The sequence below is a fragment of the Phaseolus vulgaris genome, chromosome 5, assembly GCF_051622355.1.
Source record: "Phaseolus vulgaris cultivar YP4 chromosome 5, ASM5162235v1, whole genome shotgun sequence".
In the NCBI taxonomy this organism is placed as follows: Eukaryota; Viridiplantae; Streptophyta; class Magnoliopsida; order Fabales; family Fabaceae; genus Phaseolus; species Phaseolus vulgaris.
The window spans coordinates 42460498-42471871 of record NC_143502.1 but is presented as its reverse complement, the minus strand read 5'-3'; the positions used below and the strand labels follow the sequence as shown (position 1 = coordinate 42471871).

Genomic DNA, 11374 nt, shown 5'->3' with positions numbered 1-11374 from the left:
GTTCACTAGTGGCATGTGGTGGCTTTGGAGATAATGGTGGACCCACCACCTTTGAAAATGTAGTCTTCGTCTTCGAACAAACCGAATATTATTAGTATTTTGTTTCTTAATTTCTACTCACTTTCATCTTAACTAAACAATTCCTACTCTATTTTTCCTTCATCTCCCAAATAAATGTTTAGTGTAAAGAACTTTCACACTATAATTTACTAAACATTTTTATTCACTTTTATAATAATTACATTAAAAATCACATTCATAATAAATTTTAATCAATTAAAAATATAAAATTTCCTACATTGATAATATAATATGAACTTGTTCAAATAAATTTCTCCTTAAATACATTTTGAAGAAAAAAAACTTCTATAAAACTCTTAAACTTTTGTCTTTTATTAGTTAAAATGTGTGATGCTTTTTGTATTTGCAACGTCTCCGTTAAATACACACCAGTTTGGGTGTCAGTATGAACATGATGCAATCTGAACCAGTTTTTTTATTATATTGTTTTCGTATTTGAAAAGGTGACTATAATAATCGAAGCAACCTTTGACTCGTGAGTCACAGCATTTGATGTTATTGGGTTGTTCAATAATTGCAACATATTATTAGGCAATATAAATTATATTTAAAGATATATATTGGAACTTGTTGAGACATGGAGAAGGTTGATTCCAGATATGCATGCGTATGAACACGCAAATTCATCATTCATTGCAGATCCTTCGCAAGCACTGACATCACTCCATATATAAGCTTTTGTGCTATGCATGGACATTATTAGTGTCTAAGTTGTTGGTCACTTGGTCGTGTGTGTTTTCCTCGGTCGAACCAGAATGGAGAAGGAAGTGGAGCTTGGTTCCCTTGAAGGTGAAGTGTCTACCCAACACATTCCACAGCCACAGAAGCGCAAGGGTGGTCTTGTGACCATGCCCTTCATCATTGGTGGGTGCAATAAACCATGCTTACTTGCTCATTTACAATACTTGGATTTTGTTTCCTTTCACTCAATGGATCTTTGGTTGATATGGCAGCAAATGAGGCACTTGCGAGGGTGGCAAGTTTGGGCCTTTTGCCTAACATGATACAGTACTTGATGGGGACCTACAAGCTTCACCTTGCCAAAGCAACCCAGATACTTCTCTTGTCCTCTGCTTCGAGCAATTTCACCCCTGTGGTGGGTGCTTTCATTGCTGATTCTTATCTGGGTCGATTCCTCACTGTTGGGCTAGGTTCTGCCATCAGTTTTCTGGTATTTTTTTTCTTTTTCTTTTAGTGTTTTTACTTGAATGATTCAGTTTTGGAGCTTGCTTCTTCTCTTGCCCTTTAGTTGTGCAATATAAGAGTACTGAGCACCACTCTGGGTATCAGATTCCTGAGAAAAGAATCAGCTAATTAATTTGAAAGCGGCTCCACAAAACGGTTCTAGATCTTAATAATGACAGTATGTGACCATTTTCGGAAATAAATATTCACAAGACATGTTTTTGTGGACTGGGGTGTTGGGCATTTTCTGAAAGAAGGTAAAGCTTGTCACTTTTAAGATGAGATTGAAATTAGTTATTAATGATTAGTATATGATTGCATACGGTCAATTGGGTTGTTGCTAAACCCTCTGATTCTGTTGAAATATCTTCGAACATAACCCTTACGATTGGTGTTAAGAAGTGGACTTGAACTCTAACTCAAAGTGAAAAGTGCCCTTTCATGTTTTTTTAATGCTAGATAGGTACAATTATACCAGAAGAGAATATTTTATGTAAACTTGTTTATGATTCTATTGCACATCAATTCTTTAACTACCATTAGGGACTTTGCCAATCTTGTGAACCCTCTTTGTTAACTAGGATGACCAACAACGATGTAATCTTCCAACGGGATTAGTAGATTTGGTGTTGTTTAAGAAGTGCTATAATCAGAAAGTCTCAACAATTGCTTATCAAAAAAAAAGAAAGTCTCAACAATTTTATTTCTTTGTCCACAGGGAATGACACTGCTGTGGTTAACAGCTATGATCCCACAGGCACGGCCTCCCCCTTGCAGCCATGAAGCTGAAGGATGTAAATCGGCAACAGGAGGGCAAATGGCAATGTTAATCTCGGCCCTTGCACTCATGTCTATTGGAAATGGTGGTCTTTCATGCTCCTTAGCATTTGGTGCAGACCAGGTCAACAGAAAAGATAACCCCAACAACCGCAGGATTTTGGAAACATTCTTCAGCTGGTATTATGCTTCGGCTGCTATTTCTGTCATCATTGCACTCACTGCAATAGTTTACATCCAAGACAATGTTGGATGGAAAGTGGGTTATGGAGTTCCAGCAGCACTCATGCTTTTATCCACCATCTTCTTCTTCCTTGCCTCTCCACTTTATCTAAAGAACAAAGTACAATCCAGCTTGTTGACTGGATTTGCACAAGTGATTGCTGTTGCCTACAAGAACAGAAAACTTTCATTACCCCCCAAGAACTCCCCTCAACTTTACCATCATAAGAAGGACTCAGATCTTGTTGTTCCAACTGATAAACTAAGGTAACATCAAATCATCATCCTTTCATCTTTGGCATATCTTGTGCATCATAACTTCAGCTCATGCTTTACCTTCCAGGTTTCTGAACAGAGCTTGCATTATAAAAAATCCAGAACTAGATATCACCTCTGATGGCTCAGCATCAAATCCATGGAGCCTCTGCACAGTAGATCAAGTAGAGGAATTAAAAGCCATTATTAAAGTGATTCCCTTGTGGTCTACAGGGATCATGATGTCAGTTAACATTGGAGGCTCATTTGGGTTACTTCAAGCTAAATCCTTGAACAGACATATCACCTCACACTTTCAAGTGCCACCCGGTTCTTTCAGTGTAGTCTTGGTGCTTTCAATATTTTTATGGATAGCTCTGTATGACCGAGTCGTTCTTCCTCTAGCATCAAAACTAAGAGGGAAACCAGTGAGGATAAATGCAAAGAGAAGAATGGGACTTGGCTTACTTTTCTCTTTTCTCCATCTGGTAGTTTCAGCAATTGTTGAGACTACAAGGCGAAAAAGAGCAATCGAGGAGGGATATCTTAACAATGCTCATGCAGTGTTGCATATGTCTGCATTATGGATTTTCCCACAACTCATCTTGGGTGGCATTGCTGAAGCATTCAATGCAATAGGCCAAAATGAGTTTTATTACACAGAGTTTCCCAAGAGTATGTCCAGTGTTGCTACTTCTCTTTCTGGACTGGGAATGGCTGCAGGAAACTTGGTATCTAGTTTTGTATTCAGTGTGATTCAAAACGTTACTTCAAGTGGGGGAAAACAGGGTTGGATTTCGGATAACATTAACAAGGGTCGTTATGACAAGTACTACTGGGTTATTTCTGGACTCAGTGCTCTTAATATACTCTATTACCTATTATGCAGTTGGGTTTATGGACCAACCGTTGATGAAGTAAGCAAGGTTGGTGAAGAAAATGGCTCAAGGGAGGAGAGAGCTTCAACTGAACTTAGGAATGTTGAGAAAGACTTCAACAATGGTAAAGAAAATGGATCAAAGGATTAAGTGTTTGAAAGTTGATGTAGCAAATACCCTTCATTGCTATCTAGTGATTCACACTCAAATTTAGATAACCATATGTGTTCACTACTAGTCAAATTAGGCGCTTATACACATATATGTTTATGTATTATATTAACATTTGTGTGTGCAGATACAAATTTGCTGCATAGTAGAATTGTAATGATACTATAAATGCTACAGACCATAAATTTTATGAGAATCCACTCAATGGTTTTAGTTCTATTGTGAGGGAACAAGGATTTTGTATGTGGGGAGTGTATTGCGAGCCATGGATAAACCAGATAGAAATGAAGAAGAAGAAGAATAACAGTAACATCTAGAATTTCATTATCTTTTCTCTGTGTTGCAGAAAAGCAAAGCCAAAAGAGAGATTGCTAATTTGCATGTTAAATTTGTCTTGATTAAGAACTTAAGTAAATAAACTCACAAGTCATTGAAATTAGTCAAAATTTGAAAAAATAAATGGAGTTACTCTATTATGGTAATAATAATAATAAGAGGATATGATAATAATCATTATTCTTTTTTAATTACAATCTGTTACTCCATATAATTTTTTCCTTCATTTTAATAACCTTGTCATTTAAAACGTTCTCTTTCTGTATTAAAAAAATATATAATTTGTTTTTTTTATACAACATCTACTTATATTAATAATTTTGTTCACCAAAAATAAGAAAGTATTGAATATATTGTATAAAATGTAAAATATATGTATTCTCTATAAAATAATAAATAAGAAAATTTTATAATGTTAATAGCCAGGAACATTAATTACGTTGATTTGAGTAAAACTACATTAAAATTCTTTGAGACGAGTTTGAGGTTTAAGTTTTATAAATAAAGTAAAAAAAGAGATGAGAAAAAAGATTTTATTTAAAATTATGAGTTCCTAACACATATCATACATCAACAAAAAAAATTAGAAATATTGCACATGAATAGGAAGTAAAATATATAATAAATTTTGCACATGATGAACAATACTTACGCTGTACGTCCCGTATCTTTTTGAATCAATAATTAAGAAAAAAGAAAGGAGAAAAAACGTTAATGTATCCAATTATTGGGTGATCATACTTAATCGGCACAACACTTCATGTATTTCTAATCCCACCAACAAAGCACCTCCACTTAATATATATAATAGTGTCTTTAATATTATGGTTAAATATATTTTCTTTTCTCTATTATAATGTAAAATTAGATTTTTTTGTCAAAATTTTATTTATTTTTTAAATATTTATAATAAAAAATATTGAAATAAGGTTTTTTTAGTTAACAAACGTAGTAGAGTGTATTATAATAATATAACATTCATCACGTTAACGATCGGTCAATACGATATGTTTTAACATTCTATAGTTCAAGTTGAAAATCTGTTTAACATCTAAGAAAAAATTGACAATGACTCATTTCACTAATTTTTTTACTAGTATCTAATAGATCTAAAAGTTTAGATTATGAATAAAAATTAATATTTTAAACATATTTTTTACTTAGTTAATAAATTACTGAAATTAATAAAAAAAACCTATATCGAAAAATGAGTTCAACTAGAATCAAGAAAAGATACTGAGTTGTTATTATAAATAATAGTCAATAGAAATGTTTTGCATGAATTAGTGAATTTTGTTTTAAAAATGATTGGTCATGGTCCACTCCTGTAGTGTATTAATACGAAAACTGTTGTGTGTGAAGAGTATGCAGATTTGTTTGTAGCAGAGATGGAGAAGGAAATGGAGAAGAGTGAGGAAGAGATGATGAATCGACAGCGCAAGGGTGGGTTCATTACCATGCCTTTCATCATAGGTAAGAAACAAAGACATGGTAACTAGTTTTAGTTGTTTGTTGAGTTTGATTTGGATGTTGAAAATGATCATTAATTGCAGCAAATGAAGCACTGGCTAAGGTGGCGAGTGTTGGACTTGTTCCAAACATGGTGTTGTATTTGATGGAATATTACAGAATGGGAGCAGTGAAAGCAACAAAGATTCTGTTCTTATGGTCTGCTGCAACAAACTTTGGTCCTGTGGTTGCTGCTTTCGTTGCTGATGCTTATTTGGGTCGTTTCCTTGCCATTGGTTTAGGTTCAATTCTCAGTTTCCTGGTTCCAATCTCTTCCTTTCTATTTTTTATTTCTAACTCCTCATTTTTTTAATGCAACTTCTCATCAGAGATTCTTTGTAAACTAATGCTTATGGCTTCGGATCTTGATTCTACTAATCACTTCAGTCAAAGGAAGCATAAAACTTTACAATATTTATTATCAAAATCGTGACTAATATATTAAACATATATATAATGAAAAATATAAAATTACTGGAAAATATATATTTTAATGTCTATGCAAATATAATATCTGAAATTATTATTATACTGATTAAAAGAAATGATATTCATACATTTTTTTTTACATATTAATTCTTGTTGCATATGTAAGGAAATCCACAAGATTTATTCAATTCCATATAAATTTAATTTGATAAACACTCTTCTTCTCATTATTGTTTTATTCATACATTCCAAAGTCTAGAATGTGGAATAGTTGTATTCTATATTCTAGAATTTGATAAAAAAATATATTTATAAAGTCTAAAATTTAGAATATAAAATTATATTTGAAATTTTAAAATTTAGAATAGATTTTCTGGATTTGAAAATATTTTTAAAATTTTAAAATTTAGAATATAAAATTGTGTTTTAAATTCTAAAGTTCAGAAGATTTACGGATTATACAATTGAAACAAAAAAATCCCAAGTAATTTTGAAATTGAAAATTTTATGAAGGTGTGAGAAGAAACTATGGAGATGGTGGAAGAAATTGCCTTTAAAAGGTTAACAATGTTATGTTAATAGGAAATTTTTTTAAAAATAATATGAATGGTAATGTGTTTGTATATGTTCTCTTGTTTTGATATTCTGTTTTAAATTATTAAGATATCCTTTTTATTTAATAATTTATACCTATTAATAAGAAATTATAAGAAAAGAGGGAATGGAATTTATACCTTACTACAATTATATCTATTTTTTGCAGGGAATGGTGGTGATGTGGTTAACAGCCATGATCCCAGAGGCAAGGCCATGCAGGCATTCAAGTGAAAACTGCAAATCTGCAACAACACCCCAAATCATTATCCTTCTCTCTTGCTTTGCTCTCATATCCATTGGAGGTGGTGGCATCTCATGCTCCTTGGCATTTGGTGCTGATCAACTTAGCCAAAAAAACAAAACCAAAAATCAAAGGGTCTTAGAGAGCTTCATAAGTTGGTACATAGCTTCTCAGACCATTGCTGTCGTTTTTTCCTTGACAGGAATAGTTTACATCCAAGACCATTTTGGCTGGAAACTGGGTTTTGGGGTCCCAGCAGCACTTATGCTCTTCTCCACTCTCTCCTTCTTCCTCATTTCCCCACGTTATGTCAAGCACAAACCACACACCAGCTTGATAACTGGCTTTGCCCAAGTGCTTTTCGTTGCCTGCAAGAACAGCAAGCTTTCCTTTCCACCTAAAGACTCCACTGCCAATGGCGTGTACCACCATGGCAAGGACTCAACCCTTGTGGCTCCAACTGATAAACTAAGGTTTCTAAACAAAGCTTGCATCATCCAAGACAGAGAACAGGACATAGCCTCTGATGGGTCAGCTTCAAATAAATGGAGTCTTTGCACAATAGAGCAAGTGGAAGAACTGAAGGCAATCATCAAGGTTATTCCTATTTGGTCTACCGGTATCATGGTGGCAGTTAGCACAAGCCAAACATCACTTTGGTTGCTCCAAGCAAAAACCATGAACAGACATGTCACTTCAAACTTCCAAATTCCAGCAGGCTCTTTCGGTGTGTTCATGATGTTTGCAGTGTGCATAACTGCGGGTGTCTATGATCGTGTCATCCTTCCTCTAGCTTCAAAAGTGAGAGGAAAACCAGTAACCGTGAGTGCCAAAAGGAGAATAGGAATTGGACTGTTTTTCTCCGTTTTGGACTTTGTGACTTCAGCAATTGTTGAGAGTATAAGGAGGAAGAAAGCAATACAAGAGGGGTATATTGATAATCCTGAAGCAGTGTTAAAGATGTCTGCAATGTGGCTTATCCCACATAATGTTCTGTGTGGTATAGCAGAGGCCTTTAATGCCATAGGGCAATCAGAGTTCTATTACTCCGAGTTTCCAAGCAGCATGTCAAGCATTGCTGCATCTATGTTCAGCCTAGGATCTGCTGCGGGAAGCTTGGTGGCTTCTCTTATACTCAGCATTGTGGATAACATCACTTCCAAAGGTGGAAAACAGAGTTGGGTTTCAGATAACATTAACAAGGGTCACTATGACAACTATTATTGGCTTCTTGCCATAATGAGTGCTGTTAATTTTCTTTACTATTTGGTTTGCTGTTGGGCTTATGGTCCTAGTGCTGAAGCAGCCTCAAAGAAGGAAGAAAGAGGGAACATGGTTCATGATCCACAACAAGAGGCAATGTAATGAACCCCAGTAGTTGTTCACTTAAAGTTAATTGGTCATGTTTTTACTACCAAAACCAGGGACATACATAATTTGGACACTGTAACCTTTTTTGAATGATCAGCTTGTGTGTGCTGTAAGCATTCATGAATAAGATATTTGGCAATTGCATCTTCAATAGAAGTTTTAATAATTAAGAACTAAAATGTATTAACTTTTTTAATACAATAGGCGACATTTAAGATTTAAGATGTGTTATTCGTGTAAAAATGGATGTAACACTTTATACAATGATATACTTATCATACCAAACTTGCCAAATCTAGGCTTTATTTTCTTTCTTATAATTCAGACACAAGCATCAGACATTAAAAGGAAAGAAGCACCAAACGAATCAAAAGAAATACAACTCAATTTAATTTTAACAGCTCCATAATGAGAGAAATGTGTTCACTTGGACATGAATTGGTTTGAAGGAGGATTGTTCAATGTTTGGTCACTTTGCTGTTTTGCATGCTTTTGTGCAAGAATTCCATTCCATCCTGCATGTAAATTGGAGTAAACTATGTGAGATAATGATTAAGAATGTAGAAATGAATATGGTAAGAACAGAAGGAAGGAGCTGAATTACCAAGAGCAGGGTCAAGTCCTCTAATTCTTAGCTCTCTGAACTCTTGGCAAAGGGAACAGCATGGACAAAAGATGTGAGAGACTATATCAGTATATGGAGCTTCCACCAAATTATACCTCTTTCTCAACTTTGTTCTGTACTTTGACCCCATTATCCATTGAGAGCACAAAGCAGGCATCATTAATAGGTAAATGAAGCTCCCCAGAGGACAACCTGAAATCATTTGAATGTGAGAATTGTTGGATAATCAGAATGGAAAATCTTGTGGATAAGGGTCAAAACATGACATTATCTAATGTTTGAGACTTTTTTACTGTGTTGTTTAACTTTTCTATTTCCAAGTAATGTACTACTACAATTCATACTTGAATTCCAATATTAAGGGTTCAAGCCTAAATCATGGAGTTATATCCAAAAGTGGAAAAATTGTTATGAGAAACGAATGCATGGTGAGCTAAGGGTTAGGGTTCTTACTAAGTTCTCCACCATCCAATACTTCTGCCATCTGCCCAAATGTTACACACGGCAAAAATGATGTCATAACAGCTGCCAACCAAAATAAAAGGAGCAGATAATTAGATCAACCACACTGCATATTGCTTAAAGCAAATAAAGATAAATGATAAAGATACCTAATTATTTCTAACTTTCTAGATAAGGACAAATAAAAGAATAATTAACTTATCCCTTCTGTGACCTAGCACAAACTCAGTGCTTAAAGTGCAAAATTTGCTCAATTAGGCATCAACTCAGCTCTGTCTTTGAGCAGAAGCTGCTTATGAAAAAGTAATACTCCCATCTAGGCCTAGTCACTAAAGATTAGCCCATAGATTAAACTCATCAAACAACTTTTTCATTGAGGCTACTTTCTAGCTTTGGAATGAAGAGCAACCTCCCCACCTAAATTTTTCTTACCAAAAATCTAAAGACTCCTGTCTATATAAATCAATAGGAAAATCAAAATTGAATATAGAATATTGAATATAGAATCAATTTCATGGATGAATCGAAAAATAGCTGATACACCAAAACTAGGAGCAAAGAACCAACCAGACTGACCAGTAGATAAATAAGGAATACAGAAACAAAAACAGCAATTAGACCTGAGAATGTGATTGCATTATAAGGTCGTAATTGAACATATCGAGCAAGTTCAAATTGAAACCTATGATAATGGAAAGTGCTACTAACTTCATTAAGTTATCTTCCTAAAACGAGTTTAGACGTGTAATATTAAGAAGTGATCGATAAAGTGAAGTTTGTATCGATTTATATACTATGAAAATTTTTCTAGTTATATAACTTATTTAAAGAAACTAAACTAGAGTAGATACTACCATTTGTCTGATCCTCATGACAGTCAAATAGTCCAGTGCTCCATGGAGTCCCTATTGGCTGAATTGAACCAATGGCTTCATTCTGTTGAATCTTCTGATCCTCACTGGCCTGCATCTTCTGCTCTCTTTTTTTCTTGAAAAGTTCTGACAAATAAGCCAACAGTGAAGGAAGCCTGGAATTAAACTAATAGCAGAAGCAGCTTGCTTTTGCAAATACTGCTGAACTTGACAATAAATGAGTGAAACTGCAGCCTTTAAAAGAACATTGGAATTTGGAAGGCCAGAAGATGTTGTAGAAAATTGGTGTGTCTCATCCAATTGATAAAGATATAATAAAGAATTTAGAAAGAAGTTCCATGGTTGGACGTGGACAACTGGATGGAAGTAGACTTTGAAAGTCGTAGAGATTGGGATGAAAACAAAGCAGATTTTGGAGTTAATGGCCGAAATGCTTGACACCAAAGTAAGAACATGCACTCATCTTCATATACGCAAAAGTCAAGTCAAATAAACAACTCAAAACACCACTGCACTCTCTTAACAAAATATTCTGCCAAAGTAAAAGATAGAATCAAGTTGTGGTGACAATAATGTCAAAGGTTTTGTTCAAGTTGACTTATCTTATTCATTGAAACCATGCAATGCATAGCAAAAATGGGTTCCTTCTCTTTTTGGGTCAAAGGATCACCTCTTAACTAGGTACAACTTTGAAGCCATAACGTTAGTGTGAAATCATCTATTCTAATACATATATAAATGATGTCAAAGTACCATGTCACCTTCTCTCGCATCTTTTACTTTTTTTCAAGCCACATTAATTTTATAAATATCATATATTTTCAACTCTTTTTTTTGCCAAAATCTGGAGATGAAATTACGCCTATAGATTCTTCTGGTCCCCTTTAGAGATCACCTGGGATTTTTTCTGGCGGAAGAAGAGCAATCTCAATTTTCTGAGTGTCTTCCATTTTCATTTTATTTTCTAGAACAATATTTTTCACAAAAGAACATTGTCGTTAATTTGTTCTAGATATATTGTAAAGATATATTGTAATGATGTGTGAAGAATATTTATTGAAATGGATGCAAGTCTTGTAATGATTGAGTTCTCTAGCAACAACAAATCATTGTGTGATTCATAAAAAAAAATACTTCCATACTTTCCATACTCAATTCAGTAAATATTTCATTAGAGTGATGATATATAATAATTATGATACGATAACATTGATTGTATTTAGAGGAAATTACAACAATAGTCTCTAGGTTTTCTTCTAATTATTCTTGCACTTCTTTTTTATGTGACACAATCTCTTAATTATTTTTTAATTTAACCTTTTTAATTCTCTATAAAAAATAATGCATACACTGCTAGAGTAAA

General features: G+C 34.1%; 3 protein-coding genes across 4 annotated transcripts; 2 read left to right on the top strand and 1 right to left on the bottom strand.

The window, feature by feature from the left end:
• Window positions 1–397: 397 nt before the first annotated feature.
• LOC137835950 (protein NRT1/ PTR FAMILY 1.2) lies at window positions 398–3788 on the top strand. The gene is made up of 4 exons (XM_068644714.2): window positions 398–945; window positions 1035–1252; window positions 1985–2532; window positions 2609–3788. The coding sequence occupies exons 1-4, from the start codon at window positions 837–839 to the stop codon at window positions 3546–3548; spliced, it is 1815 nt and encodes a 604-aa protein (XP_068500815.2). The 5' UTR covers window positions 398–836; the 3' UTR covers window positions 3549–3788.
• A 1395-nt stretch (window positions 3789–5183) lies between these two features.
• Window positions 5184–8209, top strand: LOC137835944 (protein NRT1/ PTR FAMILY 1.2). 2 transcript variants are annotated; one of them, XM_068644707.2, is made up of 3 exons: window positions 5184–5378; window positions 5459–5656; window positions 6607–8209. In XM_068644707.2, the coding sequence occupies exon 3, from the start codon at window positions 6610–6612 to the stop codon at window positions 8044–8046; it is 1437 nt and encodes a 478-aa protein (XP_068500808.2). In that variant the 5' UTR covers window positions 5184–5378; window positions 5459–5656; window positions 6607–6609; the 3' UTR covers window positions 8047–8209. The 2 variants fall into 2 exon arrangements, with proteins under 2 accessions (XP_068500808.2, XP_068500807.2); XM_068644706.2 differs by having other exon boundaries at window positions 5221–5378; window positions 5459–5676.
• A 53-nt stretch (window positions 8210–8262) lies between these two features.
• On the bottom strand, window positions 8263–10399 carry LOC137835945 (protein PLANT CADMIUM RESISTANCE 8). The gene is made up of 4 exons (XM_068644708.2): window positions 9994–10399; window positions 9131–9202; window positions 8657–8869; window positions 8263–8567 (listed from the first exon to the last, which is right to left on the bottom strand). The coding sequence occupies exons 1-4, from the start codon at window positions 10106–10108 to the stop codon at window positions 8476–8478; spliced, it is 492 nt and encodes a 163-aa protein (XP_068500809.1). The 5' UTR covers window positions 10109–10399; the 3' UTR covers window positions 8263–8475.
• Between the last annotated feature and the right edge of the window lie 975 nt (window positions 10400–11374).

What these genes read in the sequence shown, in the direction of transcription:
- LOC137835945 (XM_068644708.2), bottom strand. Translation starts at nt 10,108, where the DNA reads ATGCAGGCCAGTGAGGATCAGAAGATTCAACAGAATGAAGCCATTGGT. An exon ending in TCATGAGGATCAGACAAATG is followed by an intron (nt 9,203 to 9,993) that starts GTAGTATCTACT and finishes TTTGGTTGGCAG; the next exon opens with CTGTTATGACATCATTTTTG. An exon ending in ATTGGATGGTGGAGAACTTA is followed by an intron (nt 8,870 to 9,130) that starts GTAAGAACCCTA and finishes AAATGATTTCAG; the next exon opens with GTTGTCCTCTGGGGAGCTTC.
- LOC137835944 (XM_068644706.2), top strand. Translation starts at nt 5,294, where the DNA reads ATGGAGAAGGAAATGGAGAAGAGTGAGGAAGAGATGATGAATCGACAG. An exon ending in TACCATGCCTTTCATCATAG is followed by an intron (nt 5,379 to 5,458) that starts GTAAGAAACAAA and finishes CATTAATTGCAG; the next exon opens with CAAATGAAGCACTGGCTAAG. An exon ending in GTTCAATTCTCAGTTTCCTG is followed by an intron (nt 5,677 to 6,606) that starts GTTCCAATCTCT and finishes TATTTTTTGCAG; the next exon opens with GGAATGGTGGTGATGTGGTT.
- LOC137835950 (XM_068644714.2), top strand. Translation starts at nt 837, where the DNA reads ATGGAGAAGGAAGTGGAGCTTGGTTCCCTTGAAGGTGAAGTGTCTACC. An exon ending in GACCATGCCCTTCATCATTG is followed by an intron (nt 946 to 1,034) that starts GTGGGTGCAATA and finishes TTGATATGGCAG; the next exon opens with CAAATGAGGCACTTGCGAGG. An exon ending in GTTCCAACTGATAAACTAAG is followed by an intron (nt 2,533 to 2,608) that starts GTAACATCAAAT and finishes TTTACCTTCCAG; the next exon opens with GTTTCTGAACAGAGCTTGCA.